Source organism: Maniola jurtina, chromosome 3 (genome assembly GCF_905333055.1).
Source record: "Maniola jurtina chromosome 3, ilManJurt1.1, whole genome shotgun sequence".
In the NCBI taxonomy this organism is placed as follows: Eukaryota; Metazoa; Arthropoda; class Insecta; order Lepidoptera; family Nymphalidae; genus Maniola; species Maniola jurtina.
The window spans coordinates 13,171,523-13,187,209 of record NC_060031.1 but is presented as its reverse complement, the minus strand read 5'-3'; the positions used below and the strand labels follow the sequence as shown (position 1 = coordinate 13,187,209).

The window sequence follows — 15,687 nt, the reverse complement described above, 5'->3', positions numbered from 1 at the left end:
TTTATTTACTTAATTATCACGTATTCGCTGTACTACATATTTCTGTGAAAGAAATTTACTGTCTTTATAAATAAAACTAGTGTATTCCTGCGACTTCCTCTGCGTTATGCATGAACTGCACAAACTACAAACCCCTATTTTACCCCTCTTAGAGGTAAATTTTTTATATAGGCCACTTTATCCCGGAGTTTAGAGTTCTCGCAGGATTTTTAAACAACCTAAATCTACGCAGACGAAGACGCGGACATCATCTAGTTTACTATCCATGTCCATATATTATAAATCCAAAAGTCTGTCTGTCTGCTAGCTTTTCACGGCATATTTTGACGTTTGGTACAGAGATAATCAAAGAGTTCTTATGGGATTTTAAAAAGCTAACCAAGTGTTATTGTCTCGGGTAGCATCTACCTATTTAATAGGTACAGAGCCAGTTTGTATCTCGCAGACAAATATGTACAAAAGCTACTTTTTATCCCGAAAGTTCAGAGTTCCCGCGGGATTTTTAGAAACCTAAATCTACGCGAAGTCTTCATCTAGTATTGAATAATCCAACATGGTACTTCGCATCACTGAGCCAGTTAGCTCCTCTATATAAGGTAGATATGGAAGTCACGATTCACGATATTATTCACAAACCGCATGAAGATGAGCGAGCCGTGGCCCACTTTCGTGCGCGGTCAGAGGATCAGAGGTCGTTCATTCATTCGGTCGTGCGCCTTCACTTCACTCCACTTCGCTTCCAAATTAAACTAACGCAGCTTGAATACAAAACAATAATCTCACAGATCGCTAACGGTATACTTATTACATCCATATCCATGCTAATATCACAGTATAATAATGGTATACTACCATGCTTACTCTGTGCTAATATTATAAATACGAAAGTGTGTCAGTAGGTATATCTGCTAGCTTATTAAGGCCGATTTTGTAGATGGGTACAAAAATAACTTGCATTTCAGGGACAAACAAAGGCTAATTTTTATCGCTGAATAACAAAGGTTTTCGAAAATTTTAGTATGGAGCGTGGCTTTTGTCCAGCTGCCATTTTGATTATTTCCAAAACCGCTATCCCGCCTTGAAACCTTTGTAACCTTGAATTCTCAAACTTCTCAGCAGAAAAGATCAATAGGCAAATCATTTCTTGTACCTATTAAAATGGATGGAACACGATAACTTTAGAAAGACCCTTATTGGATTCGAACTGCGCAGGATGATGATAACTATAATTGGACGTATTTTCTGGAAAACGTTCCAACCTACAATCAAATAAAAATTGATATATTATAAACAAAGTGATTACGGTACAGATAGTTTGAAAACCCCGATAGATATTGGGAACTCAAGATGCTACCTATGGCGCCACGAAAAGCGCAGCGTTGGCAGAGCCACAGTAGGTGGACAGACGACATCAAACGAGACGCGGGAAGTTATTGGATTCAGGCGGGCGCATCACCGTGACGTGTATTAGAAATCCCTATAAGAGACTTATGCCCAGCAGTTGACGTCTATCGGTTGGCGATGATGATGACTACGATAAAATGACTTGTCGCATCCGAAAAGAAATATCCTGAAGCTATCCTGGATATATTTCTTTTGCCTACCGTAATCGCCTGGCTAGTAATCAGTTGTTCGTAACATCTCTACTTGAATTCTTGAATAATTCTGACTTGAATGTTGGATTGGATCATTGGATCGAATGGTTGGATCGTCCAATTCTCACCTATAATATTGCGTGACGACCTCCTGCGTCATGTTCTTGGTGGAATCCGGCTCCTCGACCCTCGCGAGTCCGAAGTCGCATATCTTCAGCACGCAATTGCTGTTCACCAAAAGGTTGCCGGGCTTGATGTCTCGATGTAGAATCCGCGCTGAGTGAAGGTACTTTAAGCCTGGCGACAAAGAAATAAAAGTTAAAACTACGGATAGAACTTTGTTTTGAGAGCTTCTAAGATTGGTCATACAAGGGACTATAGCCTATACCCTAGTTCTGACAGCGCAGATCAAACGATAACGATGGTTAAGCATCGTTGATCCCGATCGGTTATTGAATGGGCGTCCGCATTTGGCCTTTTCATTTTCACCGTGCCTCGGAACGCACGTAAAACCTTCGGTTTGGTTATCTGATAATAACATTCGTATTTGTATTTATTTATTCTTCGATTTAGACCTATAAAAGGCATACGAAAGTAAGATCGGTATAGTACAATACAATAATAAAATAAGTCTACAAAATATGTCGTAAGATCTAAATATATTACTTAGTTAATGATTAATGGCATAAAAATTAGTAAGTTACCCAAGCACCTTTTAAGTCTAGAAGAAATCTCGTTCTCGTCGTATGATGAAAGATCTGGGAACTCACCGCATTATTATTCAAAGAAAATGGAAAATTACGAATAGTGAAAAGGAGTCACGACCCTTCACGACCCAATGAGGAATACGATACAAAGAGGTTTCGGAAATAGTCTAACGAGCGGAAAGTAGGGCGTTCCGGATTTTGTTCTACAGTTCTACCGTCCACTTCTTATATCGACGAGAGTACCTACCAAAGTTCCATAATAGGTGTCACAACGAAACTTCGTGCCTACTCAATTTTTTATACATAGGTAAGTATTCTATTTTATTGGTGTATGATCTGTCTTCCGCAACCGGGCGACCATTTCAATATTCTTAAAATTTTCTTGAATGTCGAGAAGTCGACAGTCGACGACTAGATTTTCGCTAAAACTATGGAATAAAATGATGATATTCAAAATTATTCAAAAACAAACCCATAATTTATTTTATTCCCAAGTCAGGAATAAAATTTTCAATGAGATCTCACATAACGATACAGAGCGGAATAAATGTCTCTCGTTCGCAGTAAATCATACTGGTTTCCGTCAATTAAACCTGGCATGTGATCACTAGGATTTCGAGACGTTGCACACTGGGGTGCTTGAAAAATCACGATAGCTTTAAAACAAAAGAAAAAATAAATTAAATAACACAGTTCCATTTTTATTCATATACTTATATGTTTTTTTAATTTGTTGATCTTTTTAATGCCTGAGAGTTCTCCATGATATTTTCAAAAGAGTTGCACTTGGCCAGAGTAGAGGCCTGTGGCCTAAAGGGTTCTCATTCTGAGAACTCCCTTGGTTAAACATATAAGTAGTGGCCTAGGGATGGGTATGATGACTAATTTATTGCACTATGTCCCAATATAGGTACCTAATTATACCAAACACGTCTGATTTTCACATTTTTTACATCCTGACAAAAACTAATATTATGTCATGTACCAATCTTTATCCAACTTGCAATCACTGATAAGTACACAAAAATAAACCCATCCCGGCTTAAAAGATAAAATAGGTATTGTTTAATTAGCAAAGAGGAAAGATAAAGAAGTATGATGTTGAATTAGAGAAGAGAAAACACTGCATGTGTGCGAATAGTTTCTGGCAAATATGCGTTCTAGCAAGGAAGTAGTTTCAACTGCAAGGAGTGAGGGCCATATAATATGACGGTGTATCTGCAAACTCGCTACGTGCCGTTAGTTTAATCGTCAGCTCAATATCATGGCCTTTACCGCCGACTGACGCAAGGCGTGAATAGTGGCCTTAGTATGATTTTTTAATAGTTTTCGAAAACGAAATTCGATGACGAGGGAATGTAGATGTATGTATAGCTTAGAGGAATGGTACATGTGTTCAGCCAAAGATCCGATCAAAAACTGGCGTAATCTAAAAAAATTGGTTGTATAGAACGACTCACGTAATTTAATTTTGACGTTATAGTATCGAAACGCACGAAAACCATCAAAGTTTTCGATAAGTGTAAACTCGCACGAGGAGAACAGTTCATCTGAATGGGTAGATGCATAAACAGTTTGAATACACGTACCTGAAGCGGTTCAAAGCGTCGTAAGAAACAGTTTATGAGAAATGTAGCCTATAACTTCTTATAAAACTTTAACGGTAAGTAAACATTGTGATTCACAGAATAGGATGTGAAGTTTTCCAACCATAGGATTTAAAGATATCTTTTTCCGTGAGATTGTGGAGGAAAGATTTAACGTAAAGGGAGGCAGCTGAATCACAGAAAGAAAATATTGAAGTCGGCCGGATAGGATAGCGGCCGAAATAGATATAGTTAATTTGTCCGTAATCTGTCGATAGTTTACTTAGCCAAATGCCAAAAAAGTCCATATAGTCCAGTAATTTGGCAATATAAGCCCCTTTTTGACGACCAAATTACTGGGCTAATACAATTTTAGACTAAATAATAACGTCGCTAAATAACCTATCGACAGATTCCAATATAAAAATGATTATGAATTTCGGCCGTTGCATCAGTAATTGAGTGTCAACAACAAAGATAAATTACTACCTATTTATTAAATCTATACTAATAAATAAAATTGGAGTGTCTGTCTGTAATTTCGAAATAACTACCTCATATTAAGCTCATATGGTTATTTGAACGATACCAACACTGAATAACACGTTTTTAAAATTTTTGTCTGTCTGTCTGTCTGTCTGTCTGTCTGTTTGAAAAGGCTAATCTCCGGAACGGCTGAACCGATTTTGGCGGGATTTTCACAGACAAGTTGAGTATTGACCAGGGCGTAAAATAGGCTACTTTTTTAACCGACTTTCAAAAAGGGAGTTGTGTTTTTCTACCTATGTACACCGAAATCTCCGAGATTTCTGAACCGATTTGCGTAATTTTTTTTTTAATCGATAGAGAAACTTTGCGACATTGTTTCATAAAAAATTTGGAGTCCAACTCCTCAATCCTGATGCTGCAGGGGATCTGACCAATCCACGTGGGCGAAGCTGCGGGCATCAGCTAGTAGTAAATAAATCTTTAATTCTTTTAGTACCTACAACGGAAAGTCACGAAAACAAAAGAATTTAATTTTCATAATAATTGTCATTGTAACTTATAATTTATATTTTTTTAAATTGTATAACTCATTGCAATGCTACAATGCTCTGACGGGGTTTCACGTCATTATTAATATTATTATAATATAAATTTACATGCAAATGAATAAATGGAATGAAATAAAAACACCCAACCATGAAATCCACCACTCAGTTTAGATTTCCATTCCATTGCAATCCCCACAAAAACGTTTGACTAATTACTTTTGCGAATTTAAACACTTTGCCGTCACAATGAGCTGGAAATCGGGTGCTTTTCGCCAATACGTTTTGGTGTGCACACGAAAACTGTGCACCCGCTGGGAAATTAAACTCGTCGGGTCGCGGCGAGGTGGCGTTAATTTGTTTTGACGTCGCATTCACTCTCGTGGTAAGAAAGACCACACTAGCGATATGTCAAGATTGTAGACAAAGATAACTTAAAATTTAAAACACCCCCGACACCCCGACACAAAAACCTCTATAAGAAAACTAGATAAGAGCTGATAACTTTCAAACGGCTAAACCGATTTTCTTCGATCTGTCGAGTGTTCTTAGCTATAAAGCTAAGAACACTCTCGATCAAGCCACCTTTCAAACAAAAAAAAAACTAAATTAAAATCGGTCCATTCGTTTAGGAGCTACGATGCCACAGACAGATACACACGTCAATTTTATAACACGCCTCTTTTTGGGTCGGGGGTTAAAAATACCCCAATTTACTGAAAGTGCTAAATGACTATGTTTAGCTTTATAACGATATCTATACTAATAAATAAAATTGGAGTGTCTGTCTGTAATTTCGAAATAACTACCTCATATAAAGCTCATATGGTTATTTGAACGATACCATAACCGAATCACACCTTTTTAAAATTTTTGTCTGTCTGTCTGTCTGTCTGTCTGTCTGTCTGTCTGTCTGTCTGTCTGTTTGAAAAGACTAATCTTCGGAACGGCTGAACCGATTTTGACGGGACTTTCACAGACAAGTAGAGGATTCATCAGGGTGTAACATAGGCTACTTTTTTAACCGACTTTCAAAAAAGGAGTTGTGTTTTTCTACCTATGTATACCGAAATCTCCGAGATTTCTGAACCGATTTGCGTCATTTCTTTTTTAATCGATAGAGGAACTTTGCTACATTGTTTCATAAAAAATTTGGATTCCAACTCCTCAATCCTGATGCTGCAGGGGATCTGACCAATCCACGCGGGCGAAGCTGCGGGCATCAGCTAGTATACGATAAAACTCACGACCCGAAAAAATTAAGATAAACATACAATGGTAATGCAGGCAATGGACGCGGCACATCGTTCGATAGACGTTGGGGTCCCAAGGTCACCGGAACCTCTCGGTCACCTCTCACAGGAAAGCCCAGCGTTGGCAGACACCCCACTAGATGGGCAGATGACATCAAACGAGCCGCAGGAAGTAGATGCGGGCGCGAGACCATGCATAGCGTTCGGGAGTCCCCTACGAATGAGTTCCTCCAGCTCCTTCATATACATCTCTCGCATTTACTCTACAGAGTTATCTACTTGGTGGAAACAAGAACGTAAATGTTCGGATTCCGGCGACAGACATGTTTTATCAGTTGTCCGTAACCTTTTGTGAGATCCGCTTTAATCAGCTTAGATATTACTAGCTGATACCCGCGACTCTAATATTTATCTCCATTCTAAATTTCAGCCCAATCCGTCCAGTAGTTTTTGCGTGAAGGAGTAACAAACATACACACACACACACACACACACACACACATACAAACTTTCTCCTTTATAATATTAGTGTGACTAGCTGATACCCGCGACTTCGTTCGCGTGGATGTAGGTTTTTTAAAATTCCCGTGGGAACTCTTTGATTTTCCGGGATAAAAAGTAGCCTATGTGCTAATCCAGGGTATAATCTATCTCCATTCTAAATTTCAGCCCAATCCGTCCAGTACTTTTTGCGTGAAGGAGTAACAAACATACACACACACACACACACACACACACACACACACATACAAACTTTCTCCTTTATAATATTAGTGTGATTAAATTTTCCGATATTCGCGTAGTAGGTCTTAGGACAGCACCTATCCATTCTCAAATAATAATCTATATCAGTCATGTCGTAGTGGCTTAATATATCAGAAGGCAAAAACTTTGGAAACAAAATGTCCCTCCCTAGTGTAATCTCTACGTCTGAAAGTCAAGAGGTTGACGTATTTCGTGTTCCCACAAGGATTTCGTGGGCGTCTAATGCTTGCCTCCTGTCTTCGAACCGCCAACTTGTTTATGTCCGGAAAATTCCGGGTAAAATGGTTGACATGAGAATTTCTTGGATACGCTTGGTTGTTTTAGTAGAGCGAGCGGTTTAATACTTTATCTTAAATATTTTGCTGCTAGAATTTTGTAGAATTTCTGAGTATTTTATTTTTTATTTACTACTTACTTATTAAATATCTATAAAATGTAATTTTTAAAAACGAAAAATTGTTTTTTTTTTTTGTTAAATGAACAGCTCTGAATGATGAATGAAACAGAATTAGAGTAAAACCTCGTTCCTCGTTTTAAAATATTTTATGGTTAGGTAGGTTAGTTAGGTACCTCTACCTTTTACGGACTAAACTGTAATTTCCAAAAGAAAAGCCTATAGAAGTGAAGGCTATAGAGAAAGTCGCCTTTCTTTTTCGAAAACCATAAAAAGTAGTACCGACTACATGATCACTAGTTGTAATATTGTAATATTGCAATGGTCTCTACTATCATACCAAAAAAAGGCAAAAATGCGGAATTAAAAGGGATTACGTAGAGAGACCATTAAAGAGAATCTCGCATCCTTGGCATCTAATATTTATGACTGGGAAATCTGGCGCTCCCAGCGGAAAGAGCCTCATATATCCTGCCTGGATCTTTCTCGAACACACACGCTGGGGAACCAGTAGCGCATTATGTACCTACCTACCTACTTGTCTAATAGTCAGAAAGACTATGTATGAAAAAATTTCTTAACGAATTTTTTTGTTCGGTGGCTTAGCCAGACAAATTAGACTGCAATGTCACCTGGTGGAAAGTAATGAACGGAATGGTATATCGCTTGCCCGTACGTCTTTGCCGGTATGGTGAGAACTTTTCACAGTCAAAGCAGACCTGACCAGACCAAATTTAGAAATTATGAATTCCCGAACTGACCCTACTTCGAATCGAACTAGGGAACTTCTACTTGTAAGACCATTCAACTCACCACCGCGCCAAATAATTACTTAGGTGTTACTAATTAAGCTAGTAATATTATAAATGAAAAAGTGCATTGGTTTATCCTCCGATCACGCCGCAGCGGAGCAAAGGTTCGACGTGATTTTTGCATGGACGTAGTTAAAGATCTAAAGATTGAAATAAGCTAAGTATGTACTTTCTATCTCGGCTTATCACAGACTTTCCACGGGATTAAAAAAAACTAAATCCACGCGGACGAAGAAACGGGCATCATCTAGCAATCAATATCTGAAAATAACTACTTATTCGCATTGCGTAGACGGGTAACTAGTATAAAGACACGTGTAGACAAAACTATATACATATTTAATTAAGAATATCACGGTTGTATTTTTATCAAGTCCACCTCGGTACGGTTTTTTCAAGTACTTAGTTCCTAGCAGCAATGTCTCACTCTGAATATGAATTTATCGCTACCCGTACAATGGACAATAAAAAATTATAAAACAGACGGAAAATGAATAGAGTATTTATATTGAGCAATGCGATTGTTTATACTGTTGTAATTGTGGAAATGAATGATACCTAACTATTGTACTTTTCGATACACATGTAATTAGGTACCTATTTTGCGTTTTTGCATAATGTGGTTTACAGACTCCAAAGAAGAGGTTCTCAATAATTCTCACTACCCTTATTATAAATGCAAAAGTGCAATAGTTGATTTGTCCTTCAATCACGTCGCAACGGAGAAACGTATCGACGTGATTTTTCGCATGATGTAATGTATAGTTAAAGACATGGAAAGTGGCATAGGCTACTTTTTATCCCGGAAAATCAGAGTGTTCCAACGGGATTTGAAAAACCTAAATCAACGCGGACGAAGTCGCGGGCATCAGATAGTGTCTAATAATTTTTGATTAGAAGTGTGTTAGGTTCACAAGTTGTACGTTCGAAGGATGCGGTTGCGGTCGGCTGCACGCTCTACGGACGTCGACCCGCACCTTTACTAATGACGACTTTTTACACCCATGATTTTCAAGTGACAAAGTGTTGCGAGTGTATCGTAATTATAGCACACTAGCGACCCGCCCCGGTTCCGCACGGGTGGCTTGAGAGGAAGTATTCTACTATAGTATACTTCGTGTAACTAACAGCTATTTGAAAAAAAAAATTACGAGACAATTCACCGCGATTAATAGCCCCCCATCTGGTGACAGAAGGGATGGCTAATTTTTTGCGCAAAGAACCAGCCTGGCCGTCCAACGGCAGAAATGCAGACAGTATTCTTGGCACCATTCCATGCGGGCATGATTAATTATAGTTAAATACAGCAATTAGATAAGGCTAGCTTTGAGTTTTACTGTAACACTAGCTTATATCCGCGCCTTCGTCCGCGTGGACAACACAAATTTCGAACCTCTCTTTTACCCCCTTAGGGGTTGAATTTTCAGAAATCCTTTCTTAGGGGATGTCGATTGTCGACGTCATAATAGCTATTTGCATACCAAATTTCAGCACGTTCCATCCAATAAATAGTTTGAGTAAAAATACAGGCAATCAATTGCATGACAGGTAGAACAATGAATTACACCTAAGCTAGGTAAGTTCATTAGCAGAGGCATAGGAGGTCAACGTTCGCAGCGAATGTTCGCCCGACCGCGACGTCCGCTAGCGACCAGTCCTTTGCAGTAACTGCAGGACAATGCACCATCGGCCTTACAAAACCCGGCCAAGTGCAAGTCAGATTCGTGCACCGAGGATTCCGTACCTTGGTAGAATCATCATCATATCTCTACCCGACCCATTACTGAGTAGGTATATGGTCCACCATGATGACTAAGTACGGATTGGCAGACTTCGCACACCTTTCACAGAACTCTCAGACATGCAAGTTTCCGTTTAAGATGTTTTCCTTCAATAAGTGGTAAGTAGTACGAAAAGGTCAAAAGCGCGTGTATAAGATTCAGACCCCGACAAATAGGAGGTCTTAACTACTAACTAGGCTATTATCATAGACTTGGAAGGATACGTAAATGTTTTTCAATATTTGCAGTGTATTCTTACACATCAACGAGATTTGGTTCCGTGACCCCTTGATAAAAATTCGATCTTCTGTACACAAGACTACTCAAATAACGGTGCAGTACCCGGGTGCAATATTTGCTTTGGTAAGATGCAGCAGGCTTTCTCAAATTAACGCCATACACCGTTGGCTAACTGCACCTTAAATGGACCAATTTACAGTTGGCCAAACATCTTAGTATCCTTGGTGACAATAATATAGATGAAAAGGTAAATAAGTTTTACTTATTGGTGGTTTGGACATCTTTACTTGTTATATTTTAGAAAACATGAGAGGAAACTCTCGTACAGCCGAACCGACTAGTTTAGAAAATCTAATAATGTTCTCTCAGCTGAATTGAAGTCGTTGTTAGGTTATCCAAAAGGCCACGCAAATTCTAAAATGGTAGATGCTATAACAAAAGAGTTTCTAAAATATAATTAACTCTGTGGTAAAGACCTCGTTGGCGGAGTACTGAGCGTTGTGTTTATAAGTGGGAGGTGCGGGTTAGATTCCCCGTAGGGGCAATGTGGTTTATATAACTTCTAAATTGGCTCTGCCTGATCTCGGGAAAGGAGGCTTCGGCATTGGCTTGTTACCACACTACTAGCAAAGCCGTACCGCCAAGCAATTCAGAATTCCGGTACGATGCCAAAATTACTTATCAATGCCCCTTGTAGATTAGTCCGCTTCCATCTTAGAATACATCACTTCACTAGGTGAAATAAGGATGATTACTAGTCAAATCAGTGAATTTTTACTAACGTCAAAACGCTCGCTTAGTAAGGGAGCCTACATAAAATTCACAGATGTGACGTCATAAACATTTGACATAATTTGACGTACTTTTTTAGTTAAATCGATAGTTTAAAATGGTTACCAAACTTAAAACGACTTAAAACTAACAGAATATCGGAAGTCCGTCTATTTAATAATTCATAAGAAATAATTTCTTTTTGAAATAGGCCTCATCCCAATTGCAATCAAGGGCTAACTTATCATCGATGAAAAAAGATTTTCAAATAGTGTAAACTTCGTGGTAACAACATTAGGAATTAAGTACAGCACAAACATTTTCGCCCTCACAAGATTCATAAATTCCTTTACGAGATTCATAAATATAAATCTGATTCTATACCTCTCAACGTTGACATGGTTGGCACCAATATTTGACGTAATAACAAATAAGTACGCCATATTTACCGGGGGAGGGGTGATATGTGCCGACATCTCGGAGAAAATTCCATTAGTGGCGCGCTGTAGGGAATGGCATATCAATAATTGCGAAGGCGGCTGTACCCGAACTCATATGTCTATATACCGACTAGCTGACCCGCCCCAGCTTTGCTTGAGTGGAATTCTAATCTCTAATGAGGGTCTGACTGCTTAATCCATAGAATGGGTTCCATCGGATCGGTTTAGGCTCTGCGTTGATAGTCAGTCAGAACAAGTCTTTTCATATAATTTATATGGAGTTATAGATAAATAATTTAAGGCTAAGGATCCAAATTAGCGGAATTCGGCTGGTCCATTAACAACTTTTTATGAAATGCGAAACACAGATGACTTGCATTCCGTAGACTGACACTGGCTACTTTTCATCCCGGAAAATCAAAAATTCTTTCGGCACCAGCCGCACTGCTATCCTCCGCGATTAAATCTCTACGTTTTGTTTGAATAAAAATTGGTAAAATGTGTGAATTCTGCCAATCCGTACTAGGCCAGCTTGGCAGACTACGGCCTAAGCCCATCTCATTCTGAGAGGAGACCCGTGCGGTAGTGCGCTGGCAATGGCTTGATCATGATGATGATTGATACATTACAGTTAGATTGATTTTATTAATTTCAATCGTTTCAGTTCAGCTTAGTTTACGGCAGCCCTTAGACGTAGAGCTTACACTGAAACTATCGCAAATATCTCCTAAAAATCTAGCGCATAAATAACGTAGAGAGCTACATGCAAGTCGCAAAAGACCGAGGGCGCCAGCCGCACCGCAATCCGCATTAGCATAATTTTGCTCGTTAGGACAGCTCGCCGGCTCCGCGATTATATCTCTACGTTTCGTTTGGATAAACAAAATTACTTAAACCATTTTTTTTTTGGCGTTATTTGCCATTTGGCCACCATACGATTTCCCAAACTATGGCTTTGTAACACCGAATCGGGGTTATATTTTTTAAAAGTCTTATTAGATTCACGCACACTCAGTGGTGCGTGCTCAGTGAATCTATACTAATAAATAAAATTGGAGTGTCTGTCTGTAATTTCGAAATAACTACCGCATATTAAGCTCATATGGTTATTTGAACGATACTATAACTGAATCACACGTTTTTAAAATTTTTGTCTGTCTGTCTGTCTGTCTGTCTGTCTATCTGTCTGTCTGTTTGTTTGAAAAGGCTAATCTTGGGAACGGCTGAACCGATTTTGACGGGATTTTCACAGACAAGTAGAGAATTGACCAGGGAGTAACATAGGCTACTTTTTTAACCGACTTTCAAAAAGGGAGTTGTGTTTTTCTACCTATGTACACCGAAATCTCCGAGATTTCTGAACCGATTTGCCTCATTTCTTTTTTAATCGATAGAGGAACTTTGCGACATTGTTTCATAAAAAATTTGGAGTCCAACTCCTCAATCCTGATGCTGCAGGGGATCTGACCAATCCACGCGGGCGAAGCTGCGGGCAACAGCTAGTTCAGTAATATAGGCAGGCGCTCGTGTAGCTACTTTTTTATTCTGAATGCAACATTAAAACTTTACCGTTTTTAACGTGTGTTTTTAATACTGAATAACACTTTCATACATTAAGTGCGCAGTATTTTTACTAGTTGCCTATATAAAATACATTCATATGAAACATGAACAAATTCCTAAAAAACCAAGTGGGTAACTTTGGTTTTTAAATGTTCAGGTAAGCATTTAAAAGCAAGTGACCCGCCTGCTTGTTTACTGGCTGCCTATTATGAAAATCCTTGCAAGAGACCTAATATCCAGCAGTGATCATCTACCGATATGTTGAGACGACGAACGAAGGAGATTCGTATCGAAATATCAACAATCGAAACTGTGGATGCTATGCGCTTGACCGACCGCGGCCGTGCAGCGCTGCATACATTATTGATATCGTACGCAGAGCATTAGCATACCTAGCTAGTATGTAGCGGCGTATACTAGCTAGTATCTAGGGTATCTGCCCTCGACACGACTGATTCGTATAAACCAGCGTTTCCAAAACTTATTTCCTCGCGGCTCAGATAGTTTTAGCGTAAAGTCACACCAAGAAACATTTAGTTCAAAGAGAAACTACATTCGGCAAAAGCTATTGTGAGAAAAACTGATTCTTAAGAAGTTATGTTTATGCGGAGCTAACATAAGTTACGGTTAAACTTTGACCACCAATAAAAAGCAAATTGGATTGCACAAGTCATTATTCTGAATATATAGTATTATTAGATTGCAGTAGAATGACAGCTACAATGTCATGATTGCAATCATCTCTGATTGGTTGATGCTCGCCTACTATTGGCTACGACGTATTGTTGGAACAAGAATATCATAACTTCAGCCAATCACAACGATTGCGATTGTATATGATTGATGCACTTTTCAAGCAATCGAGCAGCAGGTCTTTATGTATGTGGAATTGTGTCGGGTCAACGCCCAACGTTTGAGAACCGCTGGCTCTAATCGGAAGCCGGCGATGCGTGAGCGTGCTCCTAACATGCTATTGTGGAATGCTTTATCGATATTCAAAGGATAACAAAACGGCCTGAGAGATATTTATTTTATCTTAATTATATTGCTGGAAGCAAATGAATTTATTTCGTTTCACTTTAGAGCAATTAAAACATTTTTATTTTTAGTTTAGTTTTGAACTGTTTGTAAAATGACGTCAAAGACTTGAAAGCTGACTTAATCTTGTTGAATCCCATTTTGAAGGGTGGCTTTAATAAAATTTCTAAGAAAGTTAAATAAGCATGGGTCTCTTGGCAATAGGGTTTTATTTAGGTATTTGTACTTGGCGTCCATTGTTTAAAGCAATATAAATTTGTTTAGGAAAAAGTACATGACAAGTTCTGTCTACTTTTTTACTTCAGAATAGACCGAAAGTATAGAAAAGCAACCCTTTACACGGGTGAATGTATCCGATTTCACATAATACAAAAAGTGTCCAACGACCGGGGAAAAAAGGCCTTTGTCTTAAAAAGGGCTAGGAACAAAGCTTATAAAATGTGTTGTTTAGATCGGGCTTCTCATGAAACCTGTTATTTTTGCCTTAAAATGAATTCATTTACGAAGTTATGGAAAACTTAGAAAGGAGGAATTAAAGGAGAAGCGTTTAAAATAACCACAAAAAAATAATCAACGTAAGTAAAATAAATGAAATGTTTCGTGATCATAGTCATAATCGTCAATCGACGTTAATTGCTGGATAAAGATCTAGGTATTGTAGGGATTTCTAAAGGGGTCTACTGTAGGGAAACTAAGAAAGAAAAATCGTGTCCGCCATATTATTGTGACGTCCGAGCTAGAAATATTGCTTTGATTCATTGGATTTCAATGGATTTCGCCCTACAAAATCCACTGAATATATAATATACTAGATTAAGCCCGCGAGTTCGTCCGCGTGGACTATCGCGTCTATCAACGCACAGCTGAAATTACTAGGACGATTGGGCTGTTTGGCATGCATATAGCTATTATGACGTAGACATCGGCTAAGCAAGGATTTTTGAAAATTCAATCTCTAAGGGGGTAAAATAGGGGTTTAATTTTGAGTAGTCCACGCGGATGACGTCGCAGGCACTATAAAACCGCCATAATTTTATAAGGGATACACGAAAGTTGTCAAAGAACGTCATCCTTTACTACAGTTGAGACCGCTAAGGAACTATCAACTTTTTTAATTAAACTTGTGAGCGTCGGGAAGCTAACGATCACATTTTTCTAAATACCCTCCTATCCGTGCGTACCACTCGAGGGAAATCTCTCGGCATTGGCAAGAATAATTGCTGGGATTAATAATATCAAATCGGGCGAAAGGATGACATCGTAAATCGTTTTTAATCTCGGACCATCCTCTACTAAAGGGTTTAAATCATTTTCGTAGCAAAATAAATGTTATGGACAAGCAACATACAGCTCTACGGTTTGAATGAGCCAGTTCCTGACTTTCTGATGTAGCTACGAGGCAAAGGGGTGACGGATGACGTAACAGTTAAGGTTTCAGTACAATACCCAATGCGTTTAAAGAGTACAGTCAGCACCTATGATCACCAAATTACGACGCATCTCGCAATGCCAATGCATGATATAAAGTTAGAGCTAAGTACGGACATATTGTAAGGTAGATTCTTTTGACGATTCAGTAGAACTTGTAAAATTTTATTTATGGACGGACTACAGGCAGCGGACCTACAGTTAAGCTAGAAATAAGTACTAACATAGGTTAAGTTATTGTTGTTGTACTTACACATAATTATAGGTTACGGCCTGAATT

At 38.7% G+C, this 15,687-nt stretch overlaps 1 protein-coding gene across 3 annotated transcripts in view; it reads right to left on the bottom strand.

The window, feature by feature from the left end:
* LOC123881092 (serine/threonine-protein kinase NLK) overlaps positions 1 to 15,687 on the bottom strand; it is a 156,101-nt gene that overhangs the window by 11,852 nt on the left and 128,562 nt on the right. For all 3 annotated transcript variants that reach the window (XR_006799411.1, XM_045929662.1, XM_045929663.1), the window contains exon 5: positions 1,724 to 1,892. Coding sequence is in view for 2 of the 3 variants with exons in the window: in XM_045929662.1 (XP_045785618.1) it covers positions 1,724 to 1,892 (169 nt within the window). In the remaining variant the exon portion in view is untranslated. The remainder of the gene's footprint in view (positions 1 to 1,723; positions 1,893 to 15,687) is intronic.